The 23,509-nt window shown below is 40.0% G+C and overlaps 1 protein-coding gene across 5 annotated transcripts in view; it reads left to right on the plus strand.

Moving 5' to 3' along the window:
- Positions 1 to 310: 310 nt before the first annotated feature.
- Ccdc15 (coiled-coil domain containing 15) overlaps positions 311 to 23,509 on the plus strand; it is a 46,251-nt gene continuing 23,052 nt past the window's right edge. Inside the window, exons 1-9 of one of the 5 annotated variants that reach the window (XM_090319651.1) lie at positions 311 to 484; positions 761 to 949; positions 4,779 to 4,928; positions 6,184 to 6,372; positions 12,201 to 12,251; positions 15,224 to 15,346; positions 18,941 to 19,060; positions 19,295 to 19,885; positions 22,353 to 22,487. In XM_090319651.1, coding sequence (XP_090175777.1) covers positions 770 to 949; positions 4,779 to 4,928; positions 6,184 to 6,372; positions 12,201 to 12,251; positions 15,224 to 15,346; positions 18,941 to 19,060; positions 19,295 to 19,885; positions 22,353 to 22,487 — 1,539 coding nt within the window. In that variant the 5' untranslated portion in view covers positions 311 to 484; positions 761 to 769. Of the gene's footprint in view, positions 485 to 760; positions 950 to 4,778; positions 4,929 to 6,180; positions 6,373 to 12,200; positions 12,252 to 15,223; positions 15,347 to 18,940; positions 19,061 to 19,294; positions 19,886 to 22,352; positions 22,488 to 23,509 lie in introns of those variants that run through there. The other 4 variants (XM_090319647.1, XM_090319646.1, XM_090319650.1 and 1 more) reach the window with 4 other exon arrangements.

Here is a 23,509-nt window from a genome sequence, read left to right on the forward strand (position 1 = left end):
CATGAATCCTCAGATCTCAGACTCCTGATTATAACTAGAATTACAGGCGTGAGCCTGTGCCCGGCGCAACCTCTTTCTCGAGGGAAAAGTCTGGTCTCAACGCTGGTTGGCTGCCCCTCCGCTCAATCATTAGCCGGTATCCCACCCACCCCTCCTTCCGTACAGCCAACCAACTCCTTCCCCCGTCAACAAGATAGGAAGCGGAAGTGTCGGAACCACCGGTGCCTGAAATCCCGCCCCTTACATCTTTCCAGGCCTAGAAGTAGCGGCGAATCCCGGAAGGGGCGGGCACAAAGCGACGAAGTGGGCGACGCAGCGGGGCGGGGCGTCCCTCCGCGAAGTGGCGGTTTGCTTGAGGTGGTTACCTCGGTGTCCCGGTGGTTTGTCAGCTGCCGCTTCTGTCTAGAAGCGCCTGGAGGCTCCGCTTTCTCCCCCGATCTGGATACTGATTACGTACCGTGTTTGGACTCTGCCACCCGCCCAGGTTCTACCCCGCTCCCGTTCCCCACTAGGCCTCCCGCCCTCCCCATGCCTTTGGTCTGTAGTTCTCTCCGCGTCTCTTCCCCCCCCCTCTCTCTCTCTCTCTCCAGAATCCCCATTAAACCAGCTGCCGCGCTGCTGCCTCCCTAGGGCACCCCCCCCCCCCTTTTCGGAGGCCCGGGCACCTGTCGTGCGGGCGTTGGAGCTTTGGACGCGATCGTCGTGGAGATGCGGGGCGTTTCACTGTGGTGCTTTGTTTTTTTTTTCCCTCGCTAACCAGGTGTCGCCGATGCCTGGACGTGTGACCCCCCTCAGGAAGCCTCGAAGTACCACACACTTGCCACTGGCGTTAAACCCCATGAAGAGCAAGGACGTGTTGGCAGTGCTGGCCGAGAGGAGCGAGGCTGTCGTGCCAGTTGGGGCGTGGGTGGAACCTGCCTCCCCAAATTGTAAGGAAGTCCCAGCTCATGTGAGTGTCGGGTTATTCCAGATATTGTTGTCTTCCCCCTCACTGCCTTATTTTTGTTTTCAAACTTTTTTTACATCGCGATGCTACTCTACCTCGAACTCAGTGCCTCATGCTTGCAATCCACACCCCCAGCCTTGTTTTTGCTTTGGTTAATTTTCAGGTAGGACCTTGCATCTCTTCCCCCCGCCCAGGGGCAGGCTTTTTAGCTACTACCCTCCTGCATAGTTTGAGATCACAGACATGCACCATTAACACTCAGTTTAAGGTGAGGTCTTTTCACCCTGGCTGACCTCAAACCACAGTCAACACCCATTGAAGCTAAGATTACATGCAGGAGCCACCGAGCCTAGCCACACCTTCTCTAGATTTTGATGCCTAGTGGTAACACTTGGAAGATGCTGTTTCACTTCAGTACTGTTAACACCCTCCCCCCCCAAAATACTGTCAAATAGTAATGCATTGTAGTAATTTTCAGGATTCTAAGGTTTTATCAGTTGATGTGGAAGATTTAGTACGGAGATGGTAGTTGGTAAGATTATGAAAAATTGGAATGGTGGGAAACTGCAGGAAGTTTTGGAGAAAACATGGACTTTATTGTTTAACTTTTGCAGGTTATTTCATTATCAAACTGCGTTGTATTAAATTTATTGCTTCAACATTTCTATAGAGAAAGATTGGATCCAGAGGTATGTTGGGATGTAAGGCAGGAAGGATACTATAAAATTTCTTCAGTGGTAAGGAATGGAGAGGAAAAAAACCTTGAAAAACAATGGTTGAAATGATGATAAGGACATAGTAAAATTTGATACAAAAAGGTATTTTAAAATTTTACTTACTAACACATCTTTTTAATTGCTCAGATTTTGACATCTCTGTAATGTAATTTCAAACTGCCTAAAATTTGACCCTTATCACCATAAGTTTTCTTTTTCTATGCTGAATCTTAAGTGACCACATATTAACTCAAATATTAAATTTTTTGTACAAACATTTCTTCTTTTACTTGTTTAAATCTAGTCAGTTCCATCTAAAGAGAGTTTGATCAGACATTTAGTAGTTTATGTACTTTAGCTTATGTACCCTGGGTATCCACCGTTATTAATAGTTGTAGCACTATCAGAGAAGATGTAAATGTGTCACTTATAAAGTTTGGCTAAGATGATGTTTATTCTTTTTTTTTTTGCCAGCCCTGACCTTGAGCTCAGGGCCTAAGCATTGTCTTTTGGCTTTCTCAAGGCTAGCACTTTACCACAGCACTGCTTCTGGCTTTTTTCTATGTATGTAGTACTGAGCAATCGAACCCAGGTCTTTGTGCATGCTAGGCAAGCACTCTACCACAAGGCCAAACTCCTGGCCCAGTTATGCTTATTCTTAAGGGGGACTTGTATTATTTTTTTTTTCCTTGCCAAATACCATAGAATACCCCACCATAGAATCCCACCCCTGACAGTTGTGAAACTAGAATCAAAAAGCACTGTTGTCTTATATCACATATAGCTATGACATTATTTTATTTTTTGTTTTACTTCTCTTGTTCTGAATAACAAATGATTGCAGATCCTTGGGGCATAAAGCAAATAATACTGTGTTAGGAATTTAAGAGGCTACAGTAAGAAGCCTTGCCTTTGTTTCAGAGTCTGGGACCTCTGTTGAATTGTCTTAAATAGTTGGACATGTCTGGACAGCCTGACTATGTTCTAGCTGTTGCTTGAATTCCTTGATTCTTTGTCATATGGCACTATGTAGGCTAATGTGTCTAATGGCTTTCTCACTCACATATCTGACATTGAGTCTAGGATGATTAAAATGGCTGGGGGTTTGCTGGTATCCTTTTTTTGTTGGTGGTGGTGGTTGTAGAGCTTGAACATAGGGTCTGGATGCTGTCTCATTGCTTTTCTGCTGAAGGCTATTACTCTACCACTTGAGCCACCACTCCACTTCCCTTTTTCTGGTGATTCATTGGAGGAGATAAGAGTCTTCTAGACTTTCCTGCCTGGAGTGGCTTTGAGTCTCGGTCCTCAGATCTCAACCCCCTAAGTAGCTAGGATTGCAGGTGTGAGCCACCAGCACCTGACTGGTTGGTATTTTATATTCCACATGGTCTGTTTGACTGGCTTGTGCTTCTTTGAACACAGTAGTCTCAGAATAATCAGAATTTTTTTTTTTTTGCCAGTCCTGGGGCTTGAACTGAGAGTCTGGGCACTGTCTTTGAGCTTCTTTTTGCTCAAGGCTTGAGCAACCATACCACTTCCAGTTTATGTGATACTGAGGAATTGAACCCAGGGCTTCATGCATGCCAGGCAAGCACTCTTATCACATTCCCAGCCACATTCCCAGCTCCTCAGAATAATCAGAATTCTTACATGGTGCTGGCTCTTCATTCTTTCTATTTGTTGTTGTTATTGTTGGTGGTGGTGGAGCTTGAACTCAGCCTGGGCATTCATTGTCCCTGACTTCTTCAGCTTAAGACTAATACTCTACCCCTTGAGCCACAGTGCCACTTCTAGTTTTCTAGTGGTTAATTGGAGATAAGCGTCTCATAGAATGGACTTTCCTGCCCGGCTGGCTTTCAACTGTGATCCTCAGATTTCAGCCTCCTGAGTAGCTAGGATTACAAGCGTGAACCACTGGTGCCTGGCTGGCTTCATTCATTCAAAGAGCTCCACGTAGAAGTTGCTTCATGACCTTGCTTGAAAAGTCTGAGTCAACACTTCTGCCTCATTCCTTTGGATATACAAAGCAAGATCAAATTTATTGTGAGACTGCATAAACAGGAAGCTTGGTTTATTCAGGTTAAGAGAAAAGATCATCTTTGGAGACTATTGACTATATAAGCATTAATTCCTTCATATCTGAATTATCTAAAATATGTTCTTTCAGTGTTATATAAACACTTGATTCCATACATAGTATGAATACTGTGGGATTACTGTTAATATTCAGAGCACTCAAAGGAGATGACTGCAGGTAAAGGACTAGCATGACAAATGTTCTGGGTCATTTAGAATACTTTGTGGAATTGCCCTTAGAGTTCATATAATCTAGTGGGGCATTAATAAGTAATGTGCTCAGTAACTTTAGTAAAATAAGAGGTTCTATGGCATAAGAGCTCAGTGGAAGTCAGTGTTATAGGAAGTAGAGGTTGTGAATATTAGTCTTGTAAAGACTGGGTAAGCCTTTACTACATGTAGTTAATTAATAATAGATCATAATTATGAATGTGAAGTCATTTTATAATAGGGTGAATCTGGTGAGTGGTGAGCAGTCTTGTATCAATACTGTTCACTAATTATGGAAAGGGTGTAACTTAATTGGGTTCAGCTGACCACTAATGAACTCATAGTTTTACTTTAATAAAAAAAACAACCCAATTAGAATTTGAATGTTCACCACACAATTCCCATTTAGCTTATAATTTGGTTGTCCTCTGCCTCTTGGCCTATGTTTCTTCCAGCCTTGGTTTAACACGGATTTTTTTTTTTTTCCACCAGTCATGGGGCTTGAACTCAGGGCCTGAACACTGTCCTTGGGCTTTTCTCAATGCTAGAGCTCTACCACTTGAGCCACAGCACCACTTCAGCTTTTTCTATATATGTGGTACTGAGGAGTTGAACCTGGATTTTCATGCATGCTAGACAAGGACTGTATCACTAGGCCAAACTCCTGGCCCCCTGGTTTAAATTCTTGGTATGTCTAGATTATTGGTTCTGAATTATAGTTTATAATTTAAATTCTTCTGGGAGGTTAGGATTCTAGGTTGAATTATTTTTCACTGTTTCTAGTAGCCTTAATGAGCAAAGATGCCATGTTCTGTCTTTCATCTTTAAAGTCTTCAGCATATATAATTGAAGAAGAACTAAAGGAACAGCAAAGAAGAAAACAAGAAGCTTTGAAACATTTTCAAAGACAAGTCAAATACCGAGTAAACCAACAAATCAGCCTTCGAAAAAAGCAACAGCTCCAGAAGTCTTATGAAGCAGTAAGTACAAAAGAAAAGTGAGCCTTAGTGGACTGAGTGGAAAGTATTACGAGGAAAGGTATTAAACAGTAACAGAATTGATTTTTTTTTCTTTTTTTTTTGCCAGTCCTAGGCTTGGGCTCAGGGCCTGAGCACTGTCCTTGGACCTCTCAAGGCTAGAGCTCTGCCACTTGAGCCTCAGCACCACTTCCGGCTTTTTCTACCTATGTGGTACCAAGGAATCGAACTGGGTCTTTGTGCATGCTAGGCACTTTAACCACTAGGCCAAACTCCCAGCCCCTTGATTTTCTTTTGATTCTATGCTTTAATCAACTTTTTAGTGAGCTCAATAGATTTTCATGTTGAAAGACAGCATTTTATCCCTGTGTTCTGATTTGTGTTTTTGCTTTCACCAAATCAGTTAATAGCAATGTCAGAATTTTAGACTCTTTCAGTTATTTTATTTCTTTATTTTTTTTTTTGCCAGTCCTAGGCTTGAACTCAGGGCCTGAGCACCGTTCTTGGGCTTTCTCAAGGCTAGAGCTCTACCACTTGAGCCTCAGCACCACTTCTGGCTTTTTTCTATGTATGTGGTACTGAGGAATCAGACCTGGGCCTTCGTGCATGCAAGGCAAGCACTCTATCACTAGGCCAAACTCACGGTCCCTAGACTCTTTATTTTAATTCTAACTTTGCTCCTTACTAGCTATGTGACCATGGGTTACTAACTTTTCTCATTGGCATCTTGTCTATAAAAAATACTAGTCTATAAAAAATATGATACCTAGCTGGTCACAGTGGCTCACACCTGTAATCCTAGCTACTCAGGAGGCTGAGATCTGAGGATCGTGGTTCAAAGCCAGCCTGGGAACTAAAGAACTTGAGACTCCTGTCTCTAGTTAACCACTAGAAAAACAGAAGTGGCGCTGTGGCTCAAGGGGTAGGGCAGCCTTGAGCTGGAGTGCTCAGGGACAATGCCCAGGTCTAGGGATAGGCTGTAGCCTTAAGCTAAGAGCTCAGGGACAGTGCTCAGGCCCAGAGTTCAAGCCTCATGACCTACGAAAAAAACAAACCTATCTCACAGTATGATTGAAGAATTAGAGGTAATAACCTAAATAAATTATTAGAACATAGTAGTTGCATGGTAAATATTAGTTTCTCTAGAAGCTAAATCAGTGTATACTTATCCTCTGCTCCAAATGAAAATCTTTTGGCCGCTTAAAGGGAACACTGAATTGGAATGGAACTTCATTCTCCCTTTTTTCCCTTTGAGTAGGCAGAAAAAGAGGGCTCTATAGCAATGCAATCTTCAGATCGAATATACTTAACTCCTAAAAGGACAAGTGTTTTCCCAAGCAATTTGAATGCTGCTATTGGAAGTTCTACATTACCTCCATCCGAGATTGTTGGGGATACAATAGAAGATGGAGAGAATCACAGTGAATTGTTCCATCAGGCCCAGGCTGTAAGTATATATTCATTTTATTTATTTGTTTTTTTCTCTTTAATCTCTAAATCTGAGATATGGAACAAGGATCACATTCAGCCCCCCCCCCTTTTTTTTTTTTGCCAGTCCTAGGGTTTGGACTCAGGGCTGAACACTGTCCTTGGGAATAGAACCCAGGGCTTTGTGCATGGTAGGCAAGCACTCTACCACTAGGCCATGCTCCCGGAGCTCAGGGCCTAGGCACTGTCCCTGAGCTTCTTTTGCTCAAGGCTAGCACTCTACCGCTTGAGCCACAGAGCCATTTCTGGCTTTTATTGTTTGTGTGGTACTGAGGAATTGAAGGCAGGGTATCATGCATGCTAGGCAAGCACTCTGCTATGAAGCCACATTCTGAGCCTGGGGATTTTTTTGAGACAGGATTTTGCTTTGCAGCCCAGGCTAGCCTGTGCCATCATGCTAACCTTATATCCCCATAGCAGCATGAGGAAGTCAGGTTATAAAATCCTTAAGTGGGACAAAGAGTTTGGCTAATGGTAGAGTGCTTGTCTAGCATGCACGAAGACCCGAGTTCAATTCCTTGGGACCACATACATAAATAAAAAATAGCCGAAAGTGGTGTTGTGGCTCAAGTGGTAGAGTACTAGTTTTGAGGAAAAAGCCCAGAGACAGTGCTCAGGCCCTGAGTTCAAGCCCCAGGACTGTGTTGCTACCTTTTTTTTCTTAAAAAGAAAGTGTATTAATAGTAAGTGTATTAATTGAAAGAAAGTTTATTAATAAAGAATGTTCAGTTAACTATTTTAGGCCTTGAACTTTTGCCTATACAACTCTGTAAATTTTATCATTTCTTTTACAATTTTTATCCACTAGATGTCATTGTGAAACTAGACAAATTGTTCAAGGACTAGTTTCTTTAGTTTTCTAGACCAGGCTAAATAAATGATGAATATAACTAATTTTTCTAATGCTAATGGTCTTTTCAGTTTTCCTAGTGTCTTAAGGCTATATAAACATAGAATCTTTGAGTTGCTAGGGTTTTACAGTTCATTGAACTATTTAAGGATGAAATGGTTTGATATCTGGAATGGACTTCAAAACAATGTTAGAGTGAGATGACCTGAGGACTGATATTCAAGGATTGAGTTTCAGTGGTGTCTCTTGATTACTTTGTATTGGTAGAGAATTGAAAACCATCTTATTTTTTTCATTCTCACCATATAATAGTTTACTATCTTAAGCTTTAATTTTATTTAAAACTTTATGTGTATGTATGTATATATGTATGTATATATATATTATGTGTATGTATTATGTGTATGTTTTGCCATGTAGCCCATGCTAACCTTAACCCTGTAATCCTTCTGTCTTGTCTTCCAAGTGCTGAGCATACAGGTATGAGCCACCATACTTGGCTCCTTATTTTTATTTTTAGTTCTCTTATTACAATTCCAGTTTTCTAGCTTTTTAATAATCTGTAAATAATTACTTTTTGTAATTAGTTAAGGTTCCATTGATGTGAAATAGCCTGCTAAGTTTCTGTCACTCATCATTGAAAACACTATAAAGTTTTTTTCTGTTTTTTTTTTTTTTCTTTTTGTCATGGGGCTTGAACTCTGGGCCTGGGTGCTGTCCCCTGAGCTCTTCAGAAAGGCTAGTGTTCTGCCACTTGAGCACCAGCACCACTTCCAGTTTTCTGGTGGTTAATTGGAGAAAAGAGTCTCACAGACTTTTTGTGCCTGGGCTGGCTTTGAACCGTGATCCTCAGATGTCAGTCTCCTGAGTAGCCAAGATAACAGGTGTGAGCCACTGACACCCAGCCTGAAAACACTAAAGTTTTTTTTTTTTTTTTTTTTTTTTTTTTTTGCCAGTCCTGGGCTTGAGCTCAGGGCCTGAGCACTGTCCTTGGACTTTCTCAAGGCTAGAGCTCTACCACTTGAGCCTCAGCACCACTTCCAGCTTTTTCTATATATGTGGTACCAAGGAATCGAACCCGGGCCTTCGTGCATGCTAGGCAAGCACTTTAACCACTAGGCCAAGTTCCTGGCCCCTGAAAACACTGAAGTTTTAATTCGGTTCTTTTTATGCCAAGAATTCAGACTAATTCAAGCAAGAAAAAGTTTCATTTCAAGAGTCTACATAAGGATTGCAAAAATACCTCAAGTGGTAGAGTACTTGCCTGTCTCATGGAATGTCACTGAATTTAATCCCAAATAGTGCAAAACAGAACAGAACAACAAAAAAAAACTCATAGGACTTGGGCTAATAAAAGTGCAATTAGAATCTCACACAAATTCAAACTCCCTTTAAAATTCTCCAAGTTGAATGTTTTTCTGGATCTAAGATAGATCCAGTGGTAATAAGAAGATATCATTGAATTTATAGTAGCATTTAACCATTGACTTGATTGATTCAATTGCTCTCAGAGGGTGTCTCAAGATTGAGAGATTTCCTAGGAAATGTCTTCCGGTCCTAAAACCTGGACATTTCCAAGCCAGCCAGGGTATTGGGTCATCCTGTTTCTACACAGGTGCTTTCTTTCATTTACTTATATCTGGTATTCCCTGTACTTCATCACAACTTTATATTTTTGGCATACTTTAAGGATCCTTTTGTGTGTTTTCTTCAGAATTGTTGAGGTAGTTCATTATCTCTGATAAGGAATCTTTGTTGGCCCCTCCCCCTCCTTTTTTTTTTTTTTTTTTGCATTAGGTTCTGGGTTACTGGCCATCCTGTACAGACGCATGGACAGTAAAAGAGCAAGCTAATTTAACTGATGCCTTACACTGGGGTTTGTAGACTGAAATAAGGAACTTGTGTGAATTTAAGTTTTTTTGTTGCCATTGAAAAGTGGAAAATTTAAAAGCCACATTGTTCTTGAATAAAATTCAACTTTCAATAAATCTTTATGGTATTACATACTCCTCCTCCCCCCACCAACAGTCATGGGACTTGAACCCTGGGTGTTGTCCCTGAGCTTTTCAGTTCTTCAGCTACCGCCCTACCCCTGGAACCACAGCGCCACTTCCAGTTTTTTGGTGGATAATTGGAGATGAGAGTCTCACAGACTTGAGTGCCCAAGTTGGCTTTGAACCTCAGTCCTCAGATCTCAGCCTCCTGAGTAGCTAGGATTACAGGGGTGAGCCACTGCGCCCAGCAAGTATCACATCATACTTTTAAAAAAAGTAAAAGAAGGCAATGGGCACAATATTACACTGAAATACTTTGCCCATTCCCTTGCCAAAGCAGCCATTTCACTTTTTTTTTTTTTCTTGCCAGTCTTGGGACTTGAAATTAGGGCCTGGACATTGTCCCTGAGCTTCTTGAGCCTCTTTCACTTAAGGCTTGAGCCGCGGAGCCATTTCTGCCTCTTCTGTTTATGTGGTACTGAGGAATCAAACCCAGGGCTTCATGCTAGGCAAACACTCTACCATGAAACTACCTTCCCAGCCCCTTTTTGACCTTTTAAAACTAGCTTTATTTTTTATGTTAACATTCATATTTCCTAGTAACATACTTACACTGCTTTTTTATTTATTTATTTTTTGGCAGTTTTATTGACGTTCCATAAGAAAAGATAAAAATTTAGCTTTCTTTCTGTCTACTCCTGCCACTATGTGTGTGCTTTTCCATCTCTCACAATCTGTAGTTATGTTATAATTTTGCTTAGAGGATAGCATTTGCATTGTAAATATTACAGTTAATCCAGGGATAGTACACTGATAACTTTTGCTTCTTTGGCTTTTTGTTTTATCTGTAGTTGTACTGATATTCCACTTGTTAGGGGTTTTTTTGTTTCGTCTTTTTTTTTTGCCAGTCCCAGAGCTTAAACTTGGGGCTTGAGCACTCCTTGGGCTTTCTCAAGGCTAGAGCTCTACCACTGGAGCACATTTCCGGCTTTTTTTCCCCTGTGTATGTGGTACCAAGGAATCAAACATGGGTCTTTGTGCATACTAAGCAAACACTTTACCACTAGACCAAACTCCTGCCCCCCCTTAGGTTTTCTGTGCAATTGTGAATTATTATTCACTTTGTCACAGAATCTTTTAAGTTTTAGCCTGAGATTTGGTGCTACCATGTGTTAGAATTAACAGCTACAGATGAATGAGTGAGTAGTTTATCTAGTTCTATTATAAAATATAATTGGAATACATTTTTGGTTTTGAGTATTCATACACAGATTATAGGTACACATGTATAAATGTTCTTTCAAGTTTCCACAGCTGTAATGATCACTGTTGTCTTGCTGCAAGAAGAATGTGCTTACATACTTGTTCACTGTAATTGTTATGTAACAGCTCCTATTTTCTGTTTTTACCATATTGCTTATGAAAATGAACTTTGGTTCTTTTATTAGTTAAATTTCTGGTAGTTGCTATAATAGCCTCAGTCTTTACCTCAAACTGAATGACTTAAAATGACAGAAATGGATTAGAACTCCAAAATCAGTCAAAGTTAAGGTGTCATTGTGGTCATGCTGTCTCCACAGATTTTGTTCCTATTGCTTGATATTCCTAGGAATGTCTACTGGCTTTCCTTTGCTTGTGACCATATTGTGCTGCTCTGCCTGTACCTTTTCTTTTGTCTTACAAAGACACTGAGGAAGGTATCTAGTGCCTATCTGTTTACTCCAGGATTGTTACCTCAGGTCAAGATCCTTAACTTCATCAGTTCTACAGAGGTCCTTTTTTCCTTATTTAAAACAAAATAAAGGATGTCAATGGCTCATGCCTGTAATTCTAGTTCCTCACTTAAATCTGAGGATTATGGTTCAAAGCCAGCCCAGGCATAAAAGTCTGAGAGATTCTTACCTCCAATTAACCACCAGAAAACCAAAAGTGGCCCTGTGGCTCGAGTGGTAGAATGCTAGCCTTGAGCTGAAGAGGTTAAGGACTGCATCCAGGCCCAGAGTTAAAGTCCCATGACCAATTAAAAAAAAAAAAAAGTCAGCTGCTTGAGCTGACTTTGAATTGTGATTCTCAGATCTCAGCCTCCTGTATAATTAGGATTATAGGCATGAGCCATGTCATTTGACAACACATTGATTCGTGTGGTGTGCGTGTGTGTGTGTGTGTGTGTGTGTGTGTGTGTGTTGGGGGGGGGGGGGGTAATGGGGCTTGAACTCTGCCTGGGCCCTGTCCCTGAGCTCTTCAGCTCAAGGCTATCTCTTCCCTACCCTTAAGCCAAGCCCCACTTCTCATTTTTTAGAGGTTAATTGGAGATAAGAGTCTCAGGTCCTTTTGTGCCCGGGATGGCTTTGAACCTTGATCCTCAGATCTCAGCGTCCTGAGTAGCTAGGATTACAGGTATGAGCCACTATGCCCTACCACATTGATTCTTTTAAGATTTTCCTGTTCTATATTAATTTCTTCCCACAGATGGCGACCAAACATTGGGGGAAGTGAAGAGTCAAATAAACAGAGGAAAAAAAATTACAACTAGAGTTCTGAATTTTTAGGAAGGAATAATGAAAGCAACTGCAGATCAGTGAAGATTAGTTGGAGAAATAACTCCTTATTAAAAAAAATAGCTAGAAAATGAAAAAGATGTCTTTATAAGTCTAATAACTCAAATTTTAAGTTTGGAATTTTGTATACATAGTTAATATAAAGAATATACTGTCTAAAAATCCATTTCAGTAGCAATTTTTAAGTTATGAAGTTATCAGATTATCTTAGAATGACAGTAATGCTGTAACACGTCAGCAGATCAAAGTTTCCTTTGCAAATAATATTCTTATCTTAGATCTGGCTTTTTTAAATAATAAGGATTTATTGTCTTGTGGGACACTTAATACATTTGGTATTAAGACTTTAACTTGTTTATTTTTTTCCCCCAACTTTTCCCGACAGCTTAGTTATACCATGAAACAGGCACGACACCAGCTGGCATCCTTTAAAACGGTGAGTGACAAAAAGGGGTTAAGAGAACCCCAGTGGTTCATGCCTTGGTACTCAGAAAGCTGAGATCTGAGGATCATAATTCAAAGCCAGCCTCGATAGGAAAATTCATGAAACCCTTATCTCCACTTAGCCACTAAAGCTGAAGTGGAGGTGGTTCAAGGATAAAGCACTAATCTTCAGCAAAAAGAAGCTCAGGGACAGCACCAAGGCCCTGAGTTAAACCTCCAGGACTGGCAAAATAAAGATATTATACTGGGTATAATGGCTCAAGCCTGTAATCCTCTCTATGAGGAGAAGATCTGGAGGGTAACAGTTTGAGGCCAACATGGGCAAAAAGAAAATTTTTGAGCAACTTTATCTCAACAAGTGACTGGGTGCAGTGACATGTGTACTCTACCACTAGGCCAAACTCCCGGCCAGGTTTTTTTTTTTAAATAAATTTTTTTGACTCCAAACAGTTCTAGTATAAATTGGAATCTAAATATGAAGGTGACTTAAAAGGTGATTTAATCCTTTACTTGTAAATGACATTGTTTGGGTGCCTATTTAGCATTCATAAATTTGGATGTGTTCGGTTTACTTAGTTTTAGCATTTATTTCAAGTTTGATAATCAGCATTTAGTAAAATAGACCAGTAGTCTTTTTGAGTCTTATTTTTGCCACTATCTCTTAATTGGTTCTTTCCCAATTTTACTTTTTGTTTTATTTTACATTTTCATTGGTTATATGAAGTTATGTGTCACTTATGACAGGAACATGCTTACAGAAATGTGTGCCTGTTGGTTTTGTCAATATAGCGCAAACTAAGAGGGCTACCATGTCATTAGGTGACTAATCTTAGGGAACTACTGTTACACAATGTGGTGTTTTCCTTAAATATCTCAGCACAATCATCAAAATTTTATCTCTATGTTTGTAGTTGGTGAGTACTGAACTATGAATATTCATATCCATCTTTACTAATAGTTTATAAAGTTTTATAATTTAAATTAAAAAACAGAATGTAGGCTGGGAGTTTGGCCTAGTGGTTAAAGTGCTTGCCTAGCATGCACGAAGACCCAGGTTCGATTCCTTGGTACCGTATACATAGACAAAAGCTGGAAATGGTGCTGAGGCTCAAGTGGTAGAGCTCTAGCCTTGAGAAAGTCCAAGGACAGGGCTTAGGCCCTGAGCTCAAGCCCAGGACTAACAACAACAAAAAAACCAACCAGAATGTATATATAGATGGTAATTAATCCTAGTTGTAGTCAGTAAGGCTACCTTTTTCTTGTATTGTCTTATTGTGAATATGAAAATACCCTTTCTTTTATACCTCAGTTATTTTCAGAGGCTTGATTTCTTAACAGTTTTCATGACTACCATGCTTAGGCTATTAGGCTTACTCCAGGATACTGTTAGAAAGACATGACTGAGGGGCCAGGAGTTTGGCCTAGTGGTAGAGTGCTTGCTGACGAATGTAATTATAATCCCTCTATACATTATCCGTCAATAAGATACAATAAAAAAAAAAGAAAGATATGATTGGTACTAGAAACCACTATTCTATAGCAGTCTTTTGATTGGTAGTTTTTCAGGGATGCCATTTGAATGTATTCATTGTGATGATGAGACTCATTTCAGACTTGACTCTAGCTTCCAAAGAATACATGTTTGTTTGTTTGTAGGGTCAAAACAACAGAAACATACCCATTTCATATAATTGAGAGTAAGCTAATAAGTTAGTGAAATTTTTCATATCACTGATAACAAGTCTTTTCCTTTATTTTTGCCAGTCCTGGTGATTGAACTCAGTGCTGTCCTTGGGCTTTCTCAAGGCTAGAGCTCTACCACTTGAGCAACAGCACCATTTCCAGCTTTTTCTATGTATGTGGTACCAAGGAACTGAACCCAGGTCTTCGTGTGTGCTAGGCAATAGGCAAGCACTCTACCACTAGGCTAAACTCCTGGCCCTTCCTTTATTTTTATTTATTTATTTATTTATTTATTTATTTATTTATTTATTTATTAACCAGTCCTGGGGCTTGTACTCAGGGCCTGAACACTGTTCTTGGACTTTCTCAAGGCCAGAGCTCTACCACTTGAGCCTCAGCACCACTTCTGGCTTTTTTCTATGTATGTGGTACCAAGAAATCAAACCCAGGTTTTCGTACATGCTAAGCAAGCACTCTATCACTAGGCTAAACTCCTGGCCCTTTTCCTTTATTTTTATTTATCTTTGGTACTAGTCCTGGGGCTTGAACTCAGGGGCTGGGTGCTGTTCCCACAAGTCTTTTCCTTTAATATGGAGTTTTTAAAAAGATTTCATTTGTGTGAAGTGGGACTCTGCCATCCAGAAAGAACAATGTAGAACCCCATTGAGCCCTACTTTCATTTCCTTGTTAGTGACATTACTCTGGTTGTTCTAGATCGGAGGATGTGAGTAGAACATAATACTTGCTTGGCCTTTGTCAGTTTGCCAAGTCTAAAATCATGAGTCCTCTAAATGGCTATTACCTAGAATGGTGGCAGTGTCATTGATAAAGCATACATGTTTTCTTCCTACTCTGTTTTGTTTAATATGTTGACTAGTGATTTGTTTGTACATTTTAAATAGACCTCTGTTTTTTCCTTTATTCTATATAAAGCTTTGATAAAGTATTAAGATTATTCTAGCTAGGTGTGGTGGCTCACTCCTGTAATCCTGGCTACTCAGGAGGCTGAGATCTGAGGATCAAGGTTCAAAGCCAGCCTAGGCACGAAAGGACCTGAGACTCTTATCTCAGCCTCTAGAAAAGGGGAAGTGGGGCTTGGCTCAAGAATAGGGGAGTAGCCTTGAGCTAAAAAGCTCAGGGACAGTGCCCAAGCTTAATTCAAGCCTCATGACCCACAAAAGAAAAAGAATAAATAAAGACCATTCTAGATCCTTTACAAAGATTCAGTTAATATTGCTTTCCCTAGGTCATTTATGTTATGTAGTGATTTTCTTTCTCCAGACAGCACCTTCTAAGAAGCCAGAAAACATCAAGATAAATACAGAAACAAGAAGAGAGTTTCCCCTAAAGACTTATCAAGATCTTCAAGCTACTGTACATTACCAAAACTTTATGGAAAACCAGGTAGAAATGTAGTTACTAATGTATACTGCCTATATTGGTCCTTATTGTGGAGAAGATGTTTATGCAAATACTATGCCGAATTTTTTTTATTTTTAAAATTCTTTTTTTTTTTAAATTTTTTATTGTAATTAGTAAAAGGGTTACATGATATTTGCCAGATAGAAGGTGCATTAATTCACATACATTGATACCCTTTCACATGTCTTGGTACCCACTTCCTTCCCCCCGCACACCCCCCACCCGTCTTGGTTTTCCCCCCTTCCCTATCAAATTTCAAATATCCAAATACAAATAAATTCAATATATCAGATAACTAAGTGAGATACTATACCAATATGAGATAACCAAGGGACAGCAAAGGAGATGAGAGACAACATAGTACATTAAGGACAACAATCATTCATTATGTGGCTTTTGTTTCAATATCCTGGAGGTCCTGTCAATTAGCTTCACATTATATGGCCTTATGTATCAAGATTTTGCTCTATTGCAGATCTCTGCTAGTAGAGCCCAAGGTTTCTACTGATTATGACGAATGAGGGAAACCATTGAGCCTAAGTTCCTTTGAGTGTGGCTTACTTCACTTAATATGATTTTTTCTAAGTCTTTCCATTTCCTAACAAATGGGGCGATGTCATTCTTTCTGACAGCAGCGTAGAATTCCATTGTGTACAAATACCACAACTTGTTGATCCACTCATCAACTGAGGGACATCTGGGTTGGTTCCATATCTTTGCTATGGTAAATAGTGCTGCAATGAACATTGTTGTGCTAGTGGATTTAGTATGTCCTTGTTTCTAGATGGTTGGGTAAATGCCAAGTAGTGGGATTGCTGGGTCATAGGGGCAATATATAGAGGCAATATATAGAGGGGCTACCGTTACATAAGTCAAGTAGAGTAATTTTTTTTTTTGTCGGCTGTGGGACTTGACCTCTTGGCTTGAGCCTTTTCACCGAGCTCTTCAGCTCAAGGCTTTATCCCTTGGGCCTCTGGTTTTCTGGTGGTTAATTGGAGATAGTCTCACGTTCTTTAGGTTCTTTAGTGCCCTGGACTGGCTTTGAACTGCGATTGTCAGATCTCAGCCTCCGAGTAGCTAGGATTACAGGCATGAGCCACTGCACCATGAGCCACTGTGGCCTGTGATTATTTGTTTTTTGTTGTTGGTTTTTTTGTTGTTTTTTTTTTGTTGTTGTTGTTTTTTGCCAGTCCTGGGCTTGAGCTCAGGGCCTGAGTGCTGTTCTTGGACTTTCTCAAGGCTAGAGCTCTACCACTTGAGCCTCAGCACCACTTCTGGCTTTTTTTTTTTTTTTTTTTTTTTTTTTTGCCAGTTCTGGGCTTGAGCTCAGGGCCTGTGTCCTGTCCTTGGATTTTCTCAAGGCTAGAGCTCTACCACTTGAGCCTCAGCACCACTTCCGGCTTTTTGCTATGTATGTGGTACCGAGGAATTGAACCCGGGTCTTCGTGCATGCCAGGCAAGCACTTTAACCACTAGGCCAAACTCCCGGCCATACTTCTGGCTTTTTTGTATATACATGGTTCCAAGGAATCGAACCTGGGTCTTTGTGCATGCTAGGCAAGCACTTTAACCACTAGGCCAAACTCCCGGCCTTGTTTGTTTTTTGTTTTTGTTTTTTTTTTTATCAAGTTTTTGTTGTTGTTTTTTGCTGTTTTGTTTTGTTTTAATCTGTGGGTCTTGAACTCAGGGGCTGGCTACTGTCACTGAGTTTTTTCACATGGCTAATGTTTTACCACTTTGAGCCACAGTACCACTACTGGTTAACAAGTACCTCTGATGGTTAACTAGAAATAAGCCTCACAGATCTTCCTTCCTGGACTGGCTTCATACTGAGATCTGGCTTCCTCAGATCTCATCCTCCTGAATAGGATTGTAGGAGTGAGCCACTGGTGTCTGACTTTTATTATTAAGTTTTAAGTGTCCTTTTTATATTTTGCTTATAAGTTTCTTATAAGCAAATATTTCTCATGTTCTGTGGGTTGTCATTTCACTTGTTTTTTTCCAGTCCCGAGGCTTGAACTCAGGGCCTGGGCACTGTCCTTGGACACTTTTTGCCCAAGGCTAGCACTCTGCCACTTGAGCCACAGGGCCACTTCTAGCTTTTTCTGAGTATGTGGTGCTGAGGAATCAAACACAGGGCTTCATACATGTTAGGCTATTCTCCTGGTTCTAAATTTTTATTTTTAATTGTGGTCTAATCCAATTTTTTTCCTTTTTGTTATTTATGCTTTTAGTATTAGTGTAGTATCTAATCATTTCTTAATCCAAGGTCATGAGGTTTAATTCTTATGTGTTCCAAGAATTTTATTGTTTTAGCCTATACTCTTAGGTCTGTAATCCATTTGAATTCATTTTTATGTGTGGTATAAGAAATGATCCAGAGTTGGGAATGTGGCTTATTGATAGAGTGTCTGCCTAGCATGCATGAAACCCTGGGTTTGCTTCCTCAGTACCATATACACAGAAAAAATCAGAAGTGATGCTGTGACTCAAGTGGTAGAGTGCTAGCCTTGAGCACAGAGAAGCTTAGGGATAGAGCCTAGGCCCTGAGTTCAAGCCCCAGGACTGGCAAGGCAGACAGACAAAGGATGAAAGAAAGAAAAGAAAAGAAAAGAAAGAAAGAAAGAAAAGAAAGGACGGAAGGACCCAGTTTGATTTTCTTGCATGTTGATACCCAATTGTCTTAAGAGCAAATGTTGAAAAACTTTTTTTCACCATTGAATTATGTAAGATTTGTTTCTTCTCCTCAGTTCTGTGTATATACGGATATGTCTGTTCTTGTGCCAGAGTCACACTGTTTTGATTGAGTACTATAGCTTCGTGGTAGGTTTTTTTTTTTTTTTTTTTTTGGCCAATCTTGGGCCTTGAACTTGGGGCCTGAGCACTGTCCTTGGGCTTTCTCAAGGCCAGAGCTCTACCCCTTGAGCCATAGCACCACTCTGGCTTCTTTCTACGTATATGGTACCAAAGAATTGAAACCGGGTCTTTGTGCATGCTAGGCAAGTACTCTACTACTAGGCCAAACTCCCAACCCCCTGTGGTAGGTTTTAAAGCCTCCAACTTTATTCTTCTTTGAGCATCTTCTTCATATACTCATTATCATATATTCATATTAAAGGTATCTTGCATTTCTGTATGAATTTTAATGTTTGTTGTCTGTTAAAAGAAAAAAGAGCAGTTAACATTTTGAAAGAAATATTTTAAACAGTACATCTTTTTTTCACAGAAATGAGGTCCCTATTTTGTCCAGGCTGGTCTTAAGCTCTGGGGTTAATACTTCAGTCTATCAAGGATTGGGACTGCAGGCATGTACCACAGCATCCACCAATACTGACATCTTTATAATCCTCAGTCTACTAATATGGGATGTCTTTTTGTGTATTTAGACCTTTAATTTTCAACAGTATTTTTATAGTTTTACATGTAGTCTCGTGTTACAAGCTTTTCATGCAATTTGAATATACTGTCCTATAAAAATTATTAGCATTATCCAGAAGCCTAGCATTTTAATGCAATGCCATTATTTCTACCAGTAGTAGCTACTTTTAGTATATTAATTTTTTTTTTTTTTTTAAGGAATCTTACTCTGAGGAAATTTCTTCTGTTACAACAGATGAGAAACAGAGTGCTTTGACTTGTGGAAACCAACAAGATTTCCTTTCTGAAGAAAAAAATAAGTCTGTCAGCAGAGTTCAGGTAAAGCAGTAAGTAAACTAATTGTGATTTAGACTTAGTTTAGACTTGTAGATTTAGTTTGTTTTTTAAGTTGTACAAAAGTCATGAATTCATATTTTACCTGGGTAATCTTATTAAAAAATCAAAATTTTTGTTATTACTATTACATATCTGATATTTAATTTTAGAAAGTAAATTGAAAAATCCACTATTTGTTGTGATGGAAGAGGATAACAAAAGCAATTGCACTTTCAGGGCCTTCAGGATATTCTTCCAGAAGCTCAACATTGTCTTCTAGAAGCTCAAGGTGATCTCTCAGAAACTCAGAGTTATTCAGTTGAAATACAAAGTGTAAAGTTCCAGTCTTCAAATGTTGAGCCAGATTCCCAGGCCACTGGGCCAGGTGGGAGGGCTTCGAAGACAGAAACTCTGAGTACTGAGCTAGAAGATGAGAATATTGAGATGGATGTCCTGGATTTGCTCTCCAAATGTCATGACCATGATTCTCTACCCACAGACGATCGTATTCTCCCTAAAGACCAGAACATTTTACCTAAATATCAGGACCAGAAATTAGAAACTAGAAACTGTGATATTTTCCCCAAAGAACAGAATATTCTATGCAAAAGTCAGGACCAAAACTTTCTACATGCAAACCAGGATTTTCTACTCAGAGACCAGTGTGTTCTTCCCAAAAGCCAGAGTAGTCCATCTAAATATCAAAACCAGGATTTTCTGACTAAGGACCAGAATATTCTGCCCAAATGTGAAGACCAGGATTTTCTCCTCAAAGATCAGAATATTCTACATCAATATCAGGAGTATGATTTTCAATCTAAAAATCAGGTAAAATCAAATTGAAAGGAATTTAATGGGGTCGGGAGCATAGTGTAGTGGTAGAGTGCTTGCCTTATATGCACGAAGCCCTGGATTTGATTCCTTGGTAGCATATACACAGAAAAAGCCAGAAGTGGTGCTGTGGTTCAAGTGGCAGAGCACTAGCCGTGGGCAAAAAGTGTCCAAAGACAGTATCCAGGCCCTGAGTTCAAGCCCCAGGACTGGTGGCGGTGGGGTGGGGGGGAGGGAATAAAGAAAATAATCTACTTAGGGTTTAAGGTTGGTACGGGACTTGGAAGCATTATATTGCCACTGAGTTGGAGATTTGTAGGTGGAAAATAAGAGTTTCCTGATTGTTTTCTCAAAACTTCAGGGTTTGTAACAAGTGTTCCAGTATTACTCCTATCTAGACAATTTATTGTTTTTAAAGTCTGACTAATTAGGAAAATGTTTCTGGCAGCCATCATCTGCTTTGACAGTTAAAAGATAGAAGATAAATGAGGGCCGGGAGTTTGGCCTAGTGGTAGAGTGCTGGCCTAGCATGCATGAAGATCCAGGTTCAATTCCTTGGTACCACATACGTAGAAAAAAGCCAGAAATGGTGCTGTGGCTTAAGTGGTAGAGCTCTATACTTGAGAAAGCCCAAGGACAGTGCTTGGGCCCTGAGCTCAAGCCCAGGACTGCCAAAAAAAAAAAAAAAAAGATAAATTAGTGGCCCACAAGTACTCTCAAAGTTTATTCAGTTCCTATGGTTACTTAGCTCTCTATCAGAGATAGAGCAGACAAAAAAAGAGAATCAATAGGAAGTAAATTAGTTATGGTTGTGCTTTTGTAGGAATGATGGTAATACTTTTTTTTTTTTTTTTTTTTTTTTTGTCGGTTGTTGGACTTGAACTCTGGGCCTGGGCACTTTCTCTGAGCTCTTCAGCTCAAGGCTACCATCCTATCCATCAAACCACAGTGCCACTTCTGGTTTCCTGGTGGTTAATTGGAGATAAGAGTGCCCGGGCTGGCTTTGAACCGCAGTCCTCAGATCTCAGTCTCCTGCGTAGCTAGGATTACAGGTGTGAGCCACCACACCTGGCATAAAGTAATTTTTTGTTTTACTACAAAAGTTTTCCAATTATACTCTGACCTTAAGTCTATATCTAAGTTAACTTACCATTCTTTTGTGTGTGGGGGGGAGGAGGTCATGGGGCTTGAACTTGGCCTGGGCATGTCCCTGAGTTCTTCAGCTCAAGGCTGCTGCCCTACCCCTGGGCCTGGGCATTGTCCCTTAAGCTCTTCAGCTCAAGACTACCACCCTACCCTTCAGCCAAGTCCCACTTCCCATGGAGGGAAGTCCTTTTGTGCTTGGGGTGGCTTTGAACCTAGATCCTCACATCTTAGCCTCCTGAGTAGGTAGGATTATAGGCGTGAGCCACCGCACCCAGCTAAGTTAGCATTCTTTTAAAAAAGAATTATTATTATTAATCGCCTCATGGTCAAGGTCACCCCTTCCTTCGTTCTCCCCATTTTTCCTGCGCACTGAGCTGCTTGTATTTTTTTATTTTTAGAATGTAAATTTAAAGCAGCTAGCATCAGTTTTTTTTTTTAATTGTAATTGACTGGGGTTACATTTATATTCGCCAGATAGAAGGAGCATTACTTCACACACATTGATCCCCCTTCTCATGTTCAGCATCAGTTTTGATAGGTAGATGAGGGAGAGAGGAAGCCTCCTCTGGATGTCCATTGGTATTTTCTTTTTCTTTTCCTTTTTTTTTTTTTTTTTTTTTTTGCCAGTCCTAGGCATGAGCTCAGGGCCTGAGCACTGTCCTTGGACTTTCTCAAGGATAGAACTCTACCACTTGAACCTCAACACCACTTCCGGCTTTTCTCTATGTATGTGGTACTGAAGAATTGAACCCGGGTCTTTGTGCATGCTAGGCAAGCACTCTACCACTAGGCCAAACTCCCGGCCCAATTGGTATTTTTTAAGTAGGCATCACCAGGCCTCCCAGGGACAAGGTAGAACAGAAAAACAGAAGAAACCAGCAAGAACTAGGTGATTTATGGTTCCGTTTAGAGCTTGCGAAGATTATTCTCTATTACAAGAAGTATGTTTTTCAGTTTTATTCATAATACTTCATTTTCCCATGGATTAAAAAAACACTTAAGGCTGGGAACATAGTCTAGTGATAGAGTACTTGCTAGCATGCCCAAAGCCCCAGGATCGATTCCTTGGTACATATACACAGAAAAGGCTGGGAGTGGTGCTGTGGCTCAAGTGGTAGAGTGCTAGCCTTGAGAAAGCCCAAGGACAGTTCCCAGGCCCTGAGTTCTAGCCTGAGGACTGGCAAAAAACAAAAAACAAAAAAAACAAAAACTGCAAAAACAAAACAAAACAAAAACCTTTAAAACTCTCAACAAAACAAAATAATACTGCTATACTACTACTCTTGTTGAATAATATATAGTTGTTTTTTTCTTTCAGAAAGTACGCTTTCAGGAGCCATTCTCTGGTAGGACAGATGAGAAAGGGAGAGAAATCTCTTCTGTGGATCATCAGTATCCGTCATCTAAATTCGAGTTCCAAGACTTCATTGGAGACCAGGTCGAGCAGAAAGAGGTAAAGAAATAGGGGACTGGGAAGGTGACTCAGTAATAGAGTGCTTGCCTAACATTCATGAAGCCCCGGGTTCAATTCCTCAGTATCACATACACAGAAAAAGATGGAAGTAGCTCTGTGGCTCAAGTGGTTGAGTGCTAGCCTTGAGCAAAAGAAGCTCAAGGATAGTCCCCAGGCCCTGAGTTCAAGCCCCACACAGACCCCACCCCCATCCCCAAAAAAGGGAAATAAAGTATCTGATACAAGGTATAGAACGAGGAACTTTGAAGCTAAGAATATATTGTCTCTGATTGCTTCCCCCATTATTAAACTAGGAGTCCTATTAGAACAATGCCCTTGCTTTGAGATGGATAGGCAATAGAGTATTAGCATTTCAGTCCCTGATGGCCTGTTTTTCTCTACCCACACATTTATTTTTTAATTAAAATAATTAATTGTACAAGGGAGTCTCACTCTGACATCCATTTATACATACTACATACCTTGATTAGACTCCTGTTTTGTTCCTTCTACCTTGTTCTTTGTAGTACAGGAGACTAGTGAACTATGTAATTCAAATCACTTCTTCTATTTGAAGGCTGATAACATTATTTAATTGATAAAGATTATTCACAGTATTTTCACAAACATAATCCCCATACATGAACAATATAGGATCTAGAATTAAAGTCGACAGAGTTGAAAGTAAAACATCTTCACTGATATTAAAACATCAAAATATTCTTCCTGATCCTATTTTCCTAAAGTTTTCACTGAAACTTGAGGCTTAGCATATTGCTCTTGTTTTATTTTCCTTTTTCTATTGTCATCCTTTATTAGAGACAAAAGAGAAAAAGAAGAGTTGCCTCCTTAGCATCATCAGTTTGTTCCACCTAAAATTCAGAACTAGGTCTCTCCTAGAGCAGAGGTATAGTAGTATCTAGGGAAGGAGGGCTTATATACTTTTTTTCCCCTTTTTGTACCAGTACTGGGTTCTTAAGCTCAGGACTTAGGCATTGTCTTTTAGCTTTTCCACTCAAGTT

The sequence above is a fragment of the Megascapheus bottae genome, chromosome 27, assembly GCF_031878675.1.
Source record: "Megascapheus bottae isolate mThoBot1 chromosome 27, mThoBot2.hap1, whole genome shotgun sequence".
NCBI classification, from domain to species: Eukaryota; Metazoa; Chordata; class Mammalia; order Rodentia; family Geomyidae; genus Megascapheus; species Megascapheus bottae.